We start from the raw sequence: 17,500 nt of genomic DNA on the forward strand, positions 1-17,500 counted from the left end.
AAATATAAACATGTAATGCCCATGCAGTTCACTCTAAGAAGAGTCTCGGCCTTGTCTGATGCAAATCCAGAGTCAACTGCTGGGTGGGAAATGGATAACACAGAATACAAACTCGTGCTGTTAATGACTATATACATTTAGCTGAGAACACTATGGTTAATATCTGATATTGGAAAAGTATTTCATAGTCACCCCCATCATTCTGACAATTATCAAGTATTACCTAATAACGGACAAAACAAGACATTTTAATCACAATAATTTGACATCATTTACAATACCTGACTTGGACAAATATAACATCAACAGTAAAACATTGAATTGTTTATAAATTACATAACGTCTGTTGAGGTTAGCAGTGCATATATTGTGTCCCTTGATTCTTTATGTAGTGTTAATATTATATTATAATATTATATATGCATATATAATCTTTACATGTTAACAAAGAGCACAGCCCAGAATACAATACCAGAGTGCTCTTTGTACAGACTGTCCATTTAAAAGGTGGCAGTTCAAGTCTTAGGGCAGTTTCTATGAGCCTCCTGAGAAAGCAAAAAGCACTATACTGTACACCGCAGTGTGACTATAGGCTAGGTGCACGAAATACTCAGTGTGGGCTGTTTGTTTCTTGTTTAGCCAGGTGTATTTGAACCTGCCGCTATTCTGAATGTAATTAGTGTCTACACGTCCTTCTTTATCGTAACGCTGATTCACTAGGTGCAACACCCAACCAGGTCCGTGTAGACGCTAATTACATTCAGAATAGCGGCAGGTTCAAATACACCTGGCTAAACAGGAAACAAACAGCCCACACCGAGTGTTTCGTGCACCTAGCCTATATGGTCTCACACCATGCTCTTCAGATCTCTCACACTGTGACGTTCACACTAGACTGCCTCACAGATACTGTCAGCATTATGATATACACACAATTTAAAAGAATATGTGGTCCATTTGATGACTGGAACATGAATAGTAATTATATACTCAGTTATTGTCGAGCTCTGTAAAATGTATGCTGATCAGTTCATGTTTACAATTATTGAAGGTCAATTATTACGTAGCATTAACAATTAGTGAGTGTGTGTGTGTGTAGACCGTTAATGTGATGCCCCTGCCCAGTGTGCACTTCATTTACTGACAAATATCCATTGGAGCAGGTTGGCAACCGTTGTGTGATGCCTTCCCACTGGAGTTAGCCCTAGCTGCCTTAGGTTTCGAATACACATAAGCGTTTTTTAAAAATGGGACGCTAGAAAATGCATTGATTCCGATGGTACGGCGCGCTTTACGTGTGCGCCTACGCAAAGCGCGCCAAACCATAGGAATCAATGCATTTTCTAGCATCCCGTTTAAAAAAAAAAACGCTTATGTGTATTCGAACCCCTACACATGGCACTATCATTTAGCTTACCCTGATCCTCTCACCTGTTTATGTCACGTACACAGAGTAAGATTTGTATTCTGAACTTAATATCAAACTAACAAACCAACTAACTACATTTAATACTGGTTCCTTGTGTGGAAAAGAATAAGAGAGAACATGCCGATTGTCACCATTCTCTCCACGTGCATTAAAAACATCTCTTGAAATGAAAGAATTAAAGGTGTGTGTGTTAAAGCTAGAACTGATCTGTGCCGTCTGGAACACTAAGCTCCTTCTCAGAAAGCCATTTAAACACCGCAGGAGTAGATCACTCTTATTAGACCACACCATCCCTTCTTTAAGACACCCTAGATTACTCTTATTAGACCACACCATCCCTTCTTTAAGACACCCTAGATTATTTGTATTAGACCAAACCATCCCTTCTCTTTTCACTCCAAACTATACTATTATATTACTATGCAGCTTTTAATCAGTGTTAATTGCACTGTGGTCATAATATGTCCTTTGAATAAGTTAATAATTGGCTATATGTCTGTAGTATTAAACTCTGCAGTTTACTGCAGAACTAAAGACACGTCTATGTGCTTTGTTGCTTGATGATACAGCCCTGTAAACAAAAAAAGACCTAAAACAAACAAAAAACAAAAACCAATGAGATGAAGACGACACAAAAATAAATCAAAATTTAACAACAAAAATAAAAATACTACAAAAAAGCACTTGTTCATATATTTCTCCTGGTGGCTGTAAAAGCACTGCTCCTTGTCGCCCCTCTGTGGCCAGGCCAGGCCAGTGCAGGGCTAGGACTGGAGGAAGGTGCTGATGGAGCTGATGAAGTCCAGGGGCTTGTCTGCGTGGATCCAGTGGCTGGCGTCTGGAATGTACTGGATGTCAGCACACGGGAAGAGACGCTGAATCTCTGGGTAGTCCTCAGAGCTGGGGGGGGGGGGGGGGGGGGGGGACGACACGTGAATGTTATATGCTGGTTATATGCACATTGCTAACATGTTCATGTGTGAAGTCAACCTCCACAGGTGAGTGCAGTGGTGTGCAGGGCTTAAGGTGATATTCTAAACAAGAACTCTAAGCCAACTGTAAGCAATTGTAAGCATTAAGCACCGACTGATAGCAGCACTGAGCACAGAGTAGTTTTTAATCTTTTTTATAATAAGATAAGGACCTCAGAACTGCAGAACTCAAAATCAGCTTAATCCAATTTCATAACACAACAGACTGTCCTAAGGAGGGTGTTCAAGTATGTTATTAGCATTGGAGTGCAGTTGTGGACACACACACACACACACACACACACACACACACACACACACACACACGTCACCAGGAGGGAATGGCATAGAGGTTTTGTTAACAGCAGAAGACACTGATGTGTGTAGACAGGTTTAAAAAGAGGATGGTACATAGGCCAGATATGACTAATTATCCTCGTCTAATGTGGTACAATCTAATGTACTGGAGTGCTTGTGCCAGATGCTCATTATAGCTCTGCCATTGTGTTGTGAACATGACTGTCCAGTAATGGATTTGGCTACCTGAATGTTCTGTGTTGTGTTGAGAACAGTGTTCTCTTTAGTATTTGGATATTGTACAGATTTCATACGCAGGGCCTTAAGACTGTCTTTTCCCATTACAAAATCACTAAAGATTAGAATTGGAATTAAATCATAAAAGGTCCATGTTTGCTTGTCTGTAACTTCCAAATGCGTGAACTGATCCTTTGTTTCTTTCTGTCTTTCTATCTTTCATCTATTTATATCTGCCTTCACCTAAAGTCCTGGTTTCTGTTTTTATTTCTTTTCTGTATTGTTTTTAGAATGCACTGTTTTAATTGCTATTTTTGCACTCCTATTACCTTGCATTATTGTTGTTGTGATCTTGTTAAGCACCTTGAGACGTCTTTGTATGTGAAAATGTGCTATAAAAATAAAATCCATTATTATTATTATTATTATTATTATTATCTCTTTACCTGATATACGCGGAGTTGGTCCCACCCAGGAAGAGTGTGGGGCCCTCATAGCTGGTGTTGAATGCTGGGAAATTCATGATGTCTTGCAGGTGATTGGAGATGGCATCTAAGTTGATCCTCCAAGAATACTGCCCTTCCTCCTCAGTCAGGTTTGTTAGAAGGAACTGCCGTACTGAGCGCTCCTTTGAAAAGTCCCAAAGAGCATGAAATCAATGTATGTGAAAAGCACATTAGGAAGGTTTTTGTCTAAAACTAAGTGAGCTTACGAGCTAAAAGCAAGAAGACTGGCCTTGCAAACACAGACAGCATCATAAGTGGCACTGACAAAAGCTAGCTAGCTTGGGGATTTGCATACGCTTGTGCCGTTGCATTTTCACAGGGGAATCGGACTGACAGCAGAACAGCCTAGGCAACTAGCCAGAACCACACGCGTGGTTCTCTATTCACATGCTCATATACCTCTGAAACAATTTTGAGGATTGGACAGAAACTAAATGCCCTGAACATTAAAAACTAGCCTACTGTAGCTTTAATAATAACAATAATCATTCATTTAATTTGTAGTGCACTCTACATTCAAACTGAATCTCAGAGTGCTTCAGTAAAACATTGTTAGAAAAACATAGTTAAAACAGCCCTTTAAACTGAATAAGCGACATAACGTCAAACATCACACTGAAACGCTGCCTTTGGTTTGACTTGTGTCCAGAGAGAGAGAGCTCACTTTGACATATGTGACATAACGTCAAACATCACCCTAAAACACTGCCTTTGGTTTGACTTGTGTCCAGAGAGAGAGAGAGAGCTCACTTTGACATATGTGACATAACGTCAAACATCACCCTAAAACACTGCCTTTCGTTTGACCTGTGTCCAGAGAGAGAGAGAGCTTACTTTGACGAGCTGGCGTAGCTGGTCCTCGGCCATCCTGCGTGCGGTGGAGCGGGGCACATCCTTGGGCACCTTCACCTCCTTCATGGCCTGGATGTAGGCGGGGAAGTTAGTCAGCGGTGTGGTTTGGGCGGGGCTTATGTCCACCACCACCAGGCGCTCCACTAGACTCGGCTGGAGGAGAGAACAGGAGGAAGAAGAGAGAACAGGAGGAAGAAGAGAGAACAGGAAGAAGAAGAGAGAACAGGAAGAAGAAGGGAGAACAGGCAGGAGAAGGGAGAACAAGAAGAAAGAGAGAAAGAGGAAAGATGGGGGAAATGAAAGTAGAGGTTCATTTCATTGTCGACAGTCTCAAGGATTTTACCAACACAGTGTCCCCGTAGCTCAACTGCGAGAGTAAGGTGCTAACAACACCAACAGCAGGGCTGTGTACAGGCATGCATCTTGCGATACGATACACACTATGATACAGGGGTTACTATTTAATATACTATGTTGCGATACTGTAAACAAGGTGACATATTGCCATTTTTGTCAATAATCACGTTAAAGTGGAAGAGTCAAATGGCTGATTAGAACACTGCTATCTAACGGTTATTGTTTGAGCAGTGTTGAGCTGGCAGTTGGTTTACTGAACATTAAAGTGTCACCTGCCAGGTATCAACAACTGCCAACTTTAGAATGTTGGGATTTGTTGGCGTTTGTTGGGGCAGTGTGCAAGCTGCATAAGAAGCGCACACTCGCTGATGATAATGTCTATCTGTACTGTAGATTGGTTGGGATTAAAATGTCCGCTAAATGACATGAGTGGTTGACATGCACAGGAGTCCTTTCACTAGGTGTTGTTATGGTAAAGATGTTCTCTAATTACGTCTTTGACATTATGTGTATTAAGTATTTACCCAATGTGTATCAAGTATTTACCCAAATGGACAAACGATAGATCTATTTCCAAACAGATATGTTATTGGCCTATTTGCAAACAGACATGTTATTGGCCTTTTCCCAAACAGACATGTTATAACTACTTACTAACCTCGACCGTTCGGTCATGCCGGGAAATATCAAACTTCTGCTTTGGCGTATCAACCTCGCTATCGCTCAGTCGATACGTTAAAGCCACAGTCTGATATTTCCCGGCATGACCTCACTCTCGGTTAGTAAGTAGTTATTCTTACTCTGCTGTTTCCTACATTACCTGCATGAGTGCTGTTGTCATGGCCACTTTGCCTCCCATGCTGTGGCCAATCAGAACGCATTTTCCGATTCGCAGTTGAGCAAGTAGTTGCGTGAGATCATTGGTCATGGCCTCATAGGTGATAATGGGGCTGTGTGTGCTTTTTCCATGGTTACGTGCATCTACTGTCAGCACCTGACTGGACAAAGGACAGTTAAGACACTAACTACGACACAAGCTTTCATTTCAGCAATCATTACATATATCATTAAAGTCTGTCTAAAAAGGTAACATCACATTACACAACTTACACATGGAGCTAACATATTTTCTTTTTCCTTCCAAATTGTACATCCATCCTTTCACAAGACTACATTTCTATTATAAAAAATAATACAAGCTAAAACACTCAGATATATTTGAGGCCTTAATGGCTTCAATGGACAAGCAACTACACTCAAATCATTTAGGCCTAAATGGCCTTTTTGGAAAACGCAGAATTTGGCACTGCAATACACTGAACATTTGTAAGTGTCAAAAGAAGGGTGTCCTTCTTTCCTTTTTCAGGGCCAGTTTGGGATCATAGACACCACATAGCATGTTGTGCAATACCTTTCTGCCGGTCCGCTGGACCAAGGACTTTGCTATGGAGTGGAAGTTGGATTTACTGCCGAAAAGACCGTGGAGGAAAACCAGTGGCGTGTTGTCCCCTTTTCCATCGAACACGTCATAGGTCAAATTCACAGGTCTGAAAGGGGGAGAAGGTCTTTAATTGCTCTTAAACGCATCATGCAGCCCTACACACAACGATGGCTGTAACTAGGGTTCCCGTTACTTGCTAAGTTGCTGAAATGGGACAGCACCCATGTAAAGCAATGCTTTTGCCACCTTGAGCGACTTTCTGCAGGACTGGGTGGACTTGGGAGGTTTGTAAAAAAAAAAAAAAAATGTGCACATTTCCACAAAAAAAGTTCGAATAGATACTAATACCCAATATCCATCACTTGCCATACGAGTAACGTTAATGTCAAGTTATGTTGTGTTTACCGTGGCTTGTTATCACACATCCAACCCGTTAGCTGGCTAACCTTGGGTAACGTTAGCCAGCGATGCTACCTAACGACAGAGTGCTTGTTTCATTTCAGAAACACAATGTACAGTGTAATTTAAGCTTACTTGTGAATCGTAAACATCAAAGGACATAATGTTACATACATACAAACTGACTGACTGCGGTTTGCTGTTAGATAGTATTTATATTATTACAGAGCTAAAGGTAGCTACTTAGCGGACAAGCAATGGTACCTTGTAGAAACAGCAGGAGTGTTCGCTTTAGTTCCGATTTGACGAATCCAGTGCATCCGTGCATTACTAAAGCAGGCAGTACGACATGTAGTCATAGAAACACATGATGTTGCTCTGTGCAAGAGACCACCTGAAAGAAAGCGACAAGTGACACTCATGATGACATAGAATATTTCAGCCGGAGGGCCAGATACCACAATACACGGGAACTGTTGAGGATGCAAAATAACTTGGCATGGAGTGAAGAAACATGGGGGCGGTGTTGACCTGATTGGTCTCGGCTCTCAACCAATCAACGAGTCGTTCATTGCTATTTTGACGCTACTTTCACGTCATTGGAAACCGATTGGCTTAATTGTTTCTGTTTGCCTGAGAATTGTGAGAAATATAACCTATTTAGAATCGTTTTATTTTCACAGAGCACACAATGACCAGTTCAAGAACAGTTTTAAAGGGCAAAGTACTCCTTTGATCGCTCATGTCAATCTCATTGTCAACCATCTTCAAGACCAGACCACTGTAGCTGAATAAAAGAAAAACTAAGGGAAAGTGGATGCTTTAAGTAGCTTGCCTCTCACTCTGACATGGACCTGCTTGTTGTAGCCTCCTTAAAGACGTGCAAGAGAAAAACACATTTCTCAACTGTGCTTGCAGGCTAAGCCCTTCATCTTACTCATTAACAAGGAGCCAGATGTTGGTTGCTGCTGGATTTAACAGTCAACCTGACACATCCCCTCACTGGCTGACTTTTGGGTTATTTCAATCTGACATCAAAGCTACTTCCATATCTGCAACGTCACATACTGTACATGTAGGCAACTACAACTGCTTAACCTATACATTTGCTTTCCATGCATTAATTTAGGCCTACTCCCAATTTGTATGTATGTGTCTGCCAAGCCATACCAAATACAATACATGTCAAAACAAATTTCATTTTAAAATCCTGCTCATGGCCATAACATTTCATTACTCATCATTCATCCTGAAGGAGAGACGCCAATGCATGCATTTACTTTCTGCAAATTCTGTAAAAAAGTCACGCAGAGCAAAATATTCATACTAATTCATATTCATTTATACTTCATGCTTCAGTAAAACTTTACTTGAAACCTGCCTCGTAAGATGAACATAACCATGTCTTCAACATGTCAGGGCAGATGTCACATGCTGTTATATGCAGTTATGACAGTCAGTGTAAAGACCATATAAGTTGTCAGTTTATGACAGTATGACAATAGCTTAGTAACATGTGACATAAGCTTATGGCACCTAAACTTCTTAAATATGACGATAACTAACGGTAAGAAGGAGCTGTCAAATCACTGGACAACAGCTGCCATGATGCTAATGGCAGTAGCAAACAAACAAAAGGAAGATTACTGTGTGTCAGTGTGTGCTGGAATATTGCCAAAGCTGCACGTTTGCAGTGTCTGCCGTGTGTATGTCCCTTGGTTAGTGTGCTGATGATGTGTATACGATGTGCCCTATTGTGTCTTCCTAATCTAAGACCAGAGACTGCATCTGAGAGATGTGAGCACAGGAGAAAAAGGAACAGAAGTCACCACCACAGTTCTGTTTCAGAGCATCATTTCACTCTGACTGAGAGGGGAAATCATCTGACCATAAGCTAACATTAACTCTCACACTTCCCCTCTGTCAACCCTTGTAGACTAGAAGTGCTCTCTTCATTTCACTTGCTGTACACACCAAATCTACCACACTCTGACTAATAGTTTGTCTTGGGGACAAACAGAGATGGACAGACAAGGTAAATTATTTAAGAAACAATTTCCATTCTATGATATTCTAGTAGGAAGAAGGTCAATTGTCAGAAGAGTGTTCTTTAAAAGCAATTTATAAATTATCAACAATTTATAATTTATAATCCTTAAGTAGAATAGTGAATACAGAGGGATCTTATCATGCAATACCCTACATGCTCATTTTAAAGTAAATACATACGACATGTAGTATTAACAGATTCACTGTTAAAACTCCTAAAGGACTGAGGCATGTTAGACTCTGACCTGCCTTGATGTTATTGTATAATTTATCTAACTTAAAACATTCGGTAACACTTTATTTGAAGGGGTCTACATAAGGGTGACATGACACTGTCATATGAATGACATGACACATGACATGACTGGTTCATGACTGTTGTCATAATGTGTCATTCGGTGTTTGTAGGGTTAGGGTTAGGGTTAGGGTTAGCTGTGTGTACAAACACCGAATGACACATTATGACAACAGTCATGAACCAGTCATGAACAAAAATAACGTGTCATTAATGTGTATGACATGTGTCATGTCATTCTTATGACAGTGACATGTCACCCTTATGTAGACCCCTTCAAATAAAGTGTTACCAATCATTCATGCACAAGTGCCATATATATGTAGAAGATTAAGGGTTTCTAGGGGTGTTCTTTTTATGACTCTAGGACAAGAGCAGAGCTTTAAAGGCTTATTGACGACAAGAACTAAAAAATACATTTCCCTCCAGGAAAATAGTCCTTTAATGCGCACAGACCCATTACTCATTACTCACTGTGGTGGAATACTTGCACTTCCTTAATTTGTATGACTTGGAACTGTCCACATTTCAAAGCTCTATTGTCCAAATATGGTTATATACATTCTTTGCACTTGTATTCTTCTGTATGAAGAAATGTATATTGTGTTTTAGTATAATTTACTCCAGAATGCATCTCAAACATTTACAGCTGGGAAAGCTTATGGAATACTCAAATCCAAACAAGAAGACAACCTGAACTCCATCAATGAGGTTTGGCTCCCTTTGTACACCTGTTCATTGTGACATTAGCTATGTTGTCCCATCTCACACATCTGATTGTACACAAAGAGCTACTTTTTCTATGACAAAATATCAGGTAGGATTTATCTCTGTAATAAGTAGACCATTGTTTCAAAGCATTTCTTTAGTGATATCAATGTGTATGAAAAGGTCTGAATAAAACAATAAAAAGTCATTTAATTCCACAGCATGGTCAAAACAGTCACATACACTCTTGATAGGCTATTTGTTCTATTTGTGCTCAAAATGGCAAAGGGCGCTGGGCGCTGTTTGCGCTGTGCTAAATAGGAAATTGAGAATACGTGCTGACTTTGAAAAACAAAAAAGGCGTTTGGTGGACACACGATTTAGCCATTTTCGCTTCTGAAGTAACAAGAGGGAAAAAATATTTTGTATTTAAAATCAAATGGCTCCATACACGCACCACCATACAGAAAGAGCACTAAATGTAAATTCCACTTATTATTATTGAAGTAAACCAAATCAGGATGAATATTTTTTGGGCGTTAAAGATTGGCTGGTCGATGATGAAAACATGCTTTTCCCCTATGGGCTTCTGAGGGCTGCCATAAGTCAAGTGCAACTACAATGCAAAAGCAAGTTGGCTGTGGTCCAACTTTTCAGACTATTATATATGTACAAGTTGATACAAACATATTGATTTTTAAAATATAGGTTACTGAAATAACATAAGGTTGTATTACACTGTTAAACTTAAAACATTTCAATCACATTGTCTTGTGAACAAGATTTACGCTCACAAAATCACTGTTCTGTCTGACTTCACATCTGGGTGCTGGTGATGTGGTGCACATATGACAGGGGGCTCTGGGGCCATACAAAAATCGACTTAAAATGATTCAACATAAATTGATTAGATAATGTTTTACTCCTACAATGCATGTGTCAGCATTAATCAAAAAATGGTTTCAAGATGTATTTGGTTCATTTCTGTGTGAGTTCATACACTTCCTGGATAAAGGACACAGGCCAAATGAAGGGTTGCGGTGGAGTAGTCGAGATAGGTCTACTGATTTGCCAACTCCAAAGGGGTATAGGTATTGGGATAGGCAAGCCAACAGATTAAAAAAATCTACCAGACTGGACGCTCGTCGGGCCCCGGGTAATTTGAGTTTGAGACCCCTGCTGTATTACATTAACATTGACCTGATTAAATGCCTAAAATGATATGTGCTTGTCCGTAAATGCTTCAGTGAAGGTTGAGTAGTCATTTTGTTTGTGTCCTTCCATTCTGCAGACTTACCTTACTGACTCCAAGTATGCTGATGTGGAAGACCTGACATCCAAACTGGAATCTTTCAAACGTAGGCCACTGTGATAAACCAAACAGTATGTGCTAAAGATGAACTGTGAATGATGCCCAACTGCTGTACATGGTATACAAATGACATTTGCCCCTCTTCTGTTCCAGACAAATACATGGAGTTTGACCTTAATGACCAAGGAGAAATAGGTAAACAACACTGCACATTACAGAGTTCACAGTGTATAGGGGGAACCACTGTTGTTCCAGAGAGAAGGTGACCAATCTATAGTGTCTGTGGGTTTAATGCGTTTAATCAGTTTTAGCCCGCTCCTTAGCGACTACTTAGGTTGAAGCTGTTTCTTGATCAATCTGACTTCAATGTACTCTATTATTATTATTAGCCACTGCAGGTACGCTCAAAGCTTGCATTTACAAAATGGTAAGCAGTAATGTTATGTCTCGCTGAAAGGTAACCTGTTCATCAAGGATTTCTCTGTGTTCACAAAGGCGTCACATACAGATATATTTACCCGCTACTCTGCCAGCAGTCTGTAAACAAGTTCATGTACCGTCGTCACAATAGCATTACAGTTAGTAGCCTGACAGTCATTAATCTGTGGGTGTTGTAGGAATTATTTAATGATTAAGAAGTAATTCATTTAATTAGTTCAAGGAGTTTGTCACACACACACACACAGCAACGTGTAATATGAATGAGAAGGGGAGGGTCGTTAGTAAGCCTTCTGATTGGTTGGAGTTAGAGTACAGGAGGTCATTTGATTGGGGTACGGGACAGCCAATTATGGCTTGAGTGGGAGTGTCTTAGTATGTTTTAAAATGTGAGCCGCGAAGCTCAGGTGGGCAGAAATATACTACCGGTGGTCTTTCTCTAATTGTGGTTTAGGATCTGCAATTAAATCGCACTGAAACCAGCATTTGTAATTCTTCTTCTTATTATGAATTAGTTTATAATACTTAGAATCGGCCACAAAAGTGTTTAAACCACCACACAGTTCAGCCGCGTTCTCTTTGTCCAGTGAGTGCTTTAAATACGATTCCTTGTAGCTACTGGAAGTCAGTAACTGTAGAAGAGAGCAGGGACGTGCACAGGAGGGGGCTAAGGTTGCTCAGGCAACTGCCCGTTTGCCCACCTCGACTGAAGTTGCCCTTCAAAATTCCTGTGCACGTCCCCGGAAGAGAGAGTACTACAGATTAACAATGAACAATTGATCAGTAATGCCAGGAATTAGCAAATACAATACAAGATCAAAGACATACTAGAAACACACCTATTGAAACCCACCACAGATGTACCCTATTGAAACCCACCACAGATGTACCCTATTGAAACCCACCACAGATGTACCCTATTGAAACCCTCCACAGATGTACCCTATTGAAACCCACCACAGATGTACCCTACTGAAACCCTCCACCACAAATGTACCCTATTGAAACCCACCACCACAGATGTACCCTACTGAAACCCTACACAGATGTACCCTATTGAAACCCTCCACAGATGTACCCTATTGAAACCCTCCACAGATGTACCCTATTGAAACCCTACACAGATGTACCCTACTGAAACCCTACACAGATGTACCCTATTGAAACCCTCCACAGATGTACCCTATGCTCTACAACTGAGACCCTTTGTACTCCTCACACTGAGACCATTACAATAAAACACTAATGTGACGGCATCTTCTATTTGCCAAATACATTTCAGCCTTAAATGTGGATAAGGTGTGACCCCACGAGACCACGGAAAGGGAAGAAGGGAGGGGGCACAAGAGAGTGAGGGAAACCAGGAGACAGGTGGCAAACCCAGTGATTGAGGGATCTGAAAACTAACATCGGGAGACAGAGGTGTATTATAATATAAACATGACTCTCTTCAGTCAACGCCAGATGTGTTTCTCTTTCTTTGCCCAAGTGGAAGGTTCCTGAGAAGAGGGAGTCTTAAAACAGCAACAGTGCAGAACTAAACATCCTAATATCAAAAACATCTTTGACATTCTTTGACTCCCTTTAGACATTATGGCTCTAAAACGAATGCTGGAGAAGTTGGGTGTGGCCAGAACTCACCTTGAACTAAAGAAGATGATGTCTGATGTGGTGGGAAATACAGAGTCCAGGGACACCATCTGCTACACTGATTTCCTTAATATGATGCTTGGAAAGAGAAATGCTATATTAAGGCTGTAAGTTTGACACTTATCACACATAAGCACTTCTTGGCCCTCTTTGAAAATAACTAAGATATTTTATATTTCATATTACTAAGATATCTGTACCAGATGAGTTCAAGATGACCAACCAAAGCCAGTATAAATATGTGACAATGGGCTTCCTCCATTCTTAATGAAAAGTGATTGCACTTTCTCTCTCCACTAGGATTCTAATGTATGAAGGGAAGGCCAAGGAACAGGAGCCCAAGGCCACTGCCCCCCCGCCTCCCAAAACCTTCGCTGATCTGCCATAAATCTACATTAGGACACGCCCCTGTTTCACTCCATTAGGACACGCCCCTGTTTCACTCCATTAGGACACGCCCCTGTTTTACTCCCACCTGAGACACCATGTTTTTTTCTAGAAAATGAATAAATGTGTCCCTTATTAATGTATACTAATAATCACTAATATGTCCCTAATTGACATACTTATAATCACTCCCTTTTCATGTTTTGTTTGCTATGTTACCCTGATCTGAAAAAGTTGGGACGGTATGGAAAATGAAAATAAACAAAATAAGCACCTTGTACCTTGACTTGAACACAAGATAGTTCATGTTTTGTCTGATGAACTTCATTTAATTTGTAAATATACTTTTATCCTGCCTTTCAGGCCTGCAACACATTCCAAAAACAGTTGGGACAGGAGCAATTTAGGGGTAGTAAAGAGGTAGAATAATTAAACAATTATGGGATTTGAAACAAGTGATGTCAACAGGTCATTGTTATCCTGATTTGGTACAAAAGCAGCATCCAGGAGGAGCAAAGATGGGCAGAGGATCGCCAGTTTGCCAACAAACGCATGAGCAAATAATACGAATGTTTAAAAACAATGTTTCCCAAAAAAAGATAGAAAGGGATTTGAATAATTTACCCTCCACGGTGCATAACATAACTAAAAGAGTCATGGAATCTAGAGGAATTTCGGTGCGTAAAGGGCAAGGGGACAAGCCTAAGCTGAATAACCGTGATTTCTGATCCCTCAGATGTTACCACATCAAGAACCATCATTCATCTAGAAGCGATATAACCACATGGGCTTATGATTACTATGGAGTTTGACCTTAATGACCAAGGAGAAATAGGTAAAGCAGGTAACACTGCACATTACAGAGTTTACTACAATCACTTTAGACACATTCACTGCACACTGATCCCCATTTCACTAATTGTGAGACTTCTAGCACCAATTGGCTGGACCTCTGTTGAATTAGATCAGTCTATATAAAGGGGGTGAATACTTATGCAATCACTTATTTTCATTACATATTTTTATTTAATTTACATAACTGTATAGAAATCTGTTTTCACTTTGACATTAAAGAGGGCTTGTTTGTGATTTTTTTGTTTGTCCAAAAAGCCAACTTATATTGACCATGAGAAGAGAAATGCCTAAGAATTCAGAGAATTGAGATAGCTTGGTAATGTTACCATGGGGATATTGTTGAAACCTGATTATTTATTTTTTTGGAATGAATCACCCTCTCAGAATGATTGAATCAGCTCTTATAATAATTATACTTTCCTTTGAATGAGTTATATATTGTACCCTTTTGTGTTGGGTGCACTGCACAAGCTCAAGTTTTTTTGGGTTGCCAGTCTCTCTCGAGGTCTTGCTCTGTTCTAGAACATTCTGGGAACAATGTTTCCAAAGTGTCCTTTTTCATCTGACCACTGCTTTCAATACTCTACACAGCATGAGAAAGTGATAGTAGTTTCCTTCAATGGACCTGTTCCACCACACACATTGCTTTCATCTTTGATTGGTCACACTGTTGAATTATACAACTAACCTGATTCTACATGACACTTAAGCCACTGCACACGTGGGACAGAGGCCATGGTTCTGTCTTCTTGGATAAAATTAAAACATTTCAAATTCTGTAATGCATGCCAAATTGCCTTTTATTCTATTTTTTTGGGGTGATGGATTTTTTTTATTTGTCCTGTGGATCTTTCCTAAATAATTTTGTAATTTGATGAATGCCACCTGCTGGCCATCAGTTATAAATACACTCCTCTAGTGTAATCTTAGTCAACATAGGGAAAAGATGTGCTATTGCCTTCTTACAGCGGCCAGTCCTCTCACTGTCACATGTAAACACTCATTGGCAGCAACTCTAACCCATATAACAAATGCCTAACCCTAGATACAACAACAATGCCTAACTGGCTGGAGACATCCGCAACACACGCCGCATGTTGCATGTAAGATGCGTAGAGGCCCTCCTTCACAGTAAAACATGCTGTTTCAGTAGCCCACAAGTGCTAAACACAACAACTTGACTGCCCAACCATTGAACCTGGTCATCAGGACACAGCAACAACAACAGGGCACCCTTTGTGAGCATTATATGTCTTCATAAACAGACTCCTCCTAGTCAGTGGCTCCACCCCCCATGGAAAAGGCACAGACAAACTGCTTTGGAAGCCGTGTTTGGATTACTCCCTCAATGTTCCCATCATTCATTAAAAATAAAATAAAACAAAACCTGAATTGCTCCATATTATTCTATTCTACACTTGCAACCGTATAACACCTCTGATATAATATCATTGAGAGTGAAAAAATCTGATGACATAGAGCAACTCATTATTCTTTAATTCTGTTCAATCGTAAAGGGCCATATCAGTGTGTGCATTGTCTACAAAAAACCAGTACAAAAACAGGAGGTTGGGTGAACATTAGGTTCATCTTAATAAGACCAGGCCTAATTGTTAGGCATTAAGTTAGCCTGGGTTATGCTGCTACAGTGCCCTTCTCAAATAGGGTTTTACCATAAAAAATGGCAAAAGGAACAACAGATAAAAAGCATTAAAATTCAGTTGGTGAATCTCTGATGTGATAAAACCTCAAACATGGCCCATCCTCAGGTGAAAGGGAGGTATTCATAATTCATTAGAAGAGGCAAGGGCTGTGTCAAGGGACGAGGTTTCCATGGAGGTGGCAGCAGCGGATGCTTGGTATTCAGTCTCCATAGCGACTAAGACAGCTGTAGCAGTTCAATGTGGTATCATCTTTCATTACATTCTGTTTCTGTTCTCTCAGTTTGTCTCGTGTGGATTTATTGTCTTTGGTATTATTTTTCATCTCTTCCCCAAAGGGAACACACACACATTGTTCTCCAAATGTTCTTCTTGTTTTGGTCTTCTGTAATCTTTAAAATACCCTTTCCTCCATAACAATTGTTGATGCAACACACAAAGGCTTAAAAGGAGGAACTTTGTGGCCTTTGCGGTTGAAGCACTTCTCCCAAAACTATTTATTTAGATATCTCTCCTCAGGCAAAAATAACAAACAAACAACAGGATCAACTAAACCAATATTAGGAAACACAGATAATGTATTCCTATTCAGATACATCTCACTGACTCTCAATCATATTAATAGCATTCATCAATGAAGGATATCTAACATTAATGCATAATTAAAATAAAAGCTTATTAAAAAGAGAGCAACTGTAAAATGTATTAGCTTTTCGCCCTCAGGCTGTTGGTCATATTTGCATGTTAGCATTTGCACTTATTTTTGAAAGATGTGTCTGATGGATTGCATTGCATGATATGGTATGTAGAGCATCAGTGTGTGGCTATGGAATTCAATTGCCCAAAATCTCAAACTTAAATGGAAGAGTAAGATGTCAGATCTTAAGGGGTTTGATTTTCCTTTCCGTTCCTTGCTGGATCATTTTAACTTTTCATGATGGTGTATTGTACACATCTTGCCCCCCTAAAAAAACACATACAGAAACATAGTTGGATAAATTATAATCTTTATTTTTTTTAATACATCAAGCTAAACCGTATGACCAGAGCTCAGGGTCAACAGACTTCACAGCTCAAGCAAAAGAAGGCCTTTAGGCTCAACTCACGCTTCAGTTCAGTCGCTCAAACTCTCTTCTGGTTTCAACCCACACACAATAGCAGTAGCAAATACAATCATAATGCAAAACAAACATACATTTTTTTTTTTTAAACAACTCTACTAACTGAATAAACCATAGTGCAAAGTTGAAATGTGTAGATTCCGTGAACCACAAAAAAACTATGTCAATATGAATTACATTCTATGTCCTATGAAATAACTTTGGTCCACAAGGTGATGTTGAAATGAAACACAGTTGGCCACTAAATTGATGAAGTTAAACGTGGGGAGTAGTCGGTAATCTGAGCCCTTTGTTTGCCCGTGATGAGGTGGGATTAGCCCATGATGAGGCCTACTGTTCAGTCTGTTGCAGCTGTTTGTGTTTCCCCCTTGGCTCCCACAGTGACAATGCAACCGCACTCTCTGTGAAGAGAACCTCCTTTGCCAAACACTTCACAGCTTTGAGTGTTCGAGAGACTAAGTGAAGGAACTGGTCTAGGCTATGTCAAATATTGAGTCAATGAAGCAATGATGGATGAACAAGAACATACCATTAG

General features: G+C 40.0%; 2 protein-coding genes across 2 annotated transcripts; one reads left to right on the forward strand and one right to left on the reverse strand.

The window, feature by feature from the left end:
• Positions 1 to 1,866: 1,866 nt before the first annotated feature.
• On the reverse strand, positions 1,867 to 6,911 carry abhd11 (abhydrolase domain containing 11; the record flags this gene model as incomplete). Its single annotated transcript, XM_080848989.1, has 6 exons — positions 1,867 to 2,329; positions 3,381 to 3,562; positions 4,275 to 4,445; positions 5,470 to 5,643; positions 6,061 to 6,196; positions 6,754 to 6,911. 6 exons carry the CDS (start codon positions 6,909 to 6,911, stop codon positions 2,194 to 2,196), a joined length of 957 nt encoding a protein of 318 aa, XP_080705115.1. The 3' UTR covers positions 1,867 to 2,193.
• Positions 6,912 to 8,421: 1,510 nt separating this feature from the next.
• On the forward strand, positions 8,422 to 13,329 carry LOC308373585 (allograft inflammatory factor 1-like; the record flags this gene model as incomplete). The annotated part of the gene is made up of 6 exons (XM_080849156.1): positions 8,422 to 8,524; positions 9,483 to 9,544; positions 10,833 to 10,899; positions 11,007 to 11,048; positions 12,880 to 13,048; positions 13,242 to 13,329. The coding sequence occupies exons 1-6, from the start codon at positions 8,512 to 8,514 to the stop codon at positions 13,327 to 13,329; spliced, it is 441 nt and encodes a 146-aa protein (XP_080705282.1). The 5' UTR covers positions 8,422 to 8,511.
• Between the last annotated feature and the right edge of the window lie 4,171 nt (positions 13,330 to 17,500).

This window comes from Sprattus sprattus (assembly GCF_963457725.1).
Source record: "Sprattus sprattus genome assembly, chromosome: 1".
Classification (NCBI taxonomy): domain Eukaryota; kingdom Metazoa; phylum Chordata; class Actinopteri; order Clupeiformes; family Clupeidae; genus Sprattus; species Sprattus sprattus.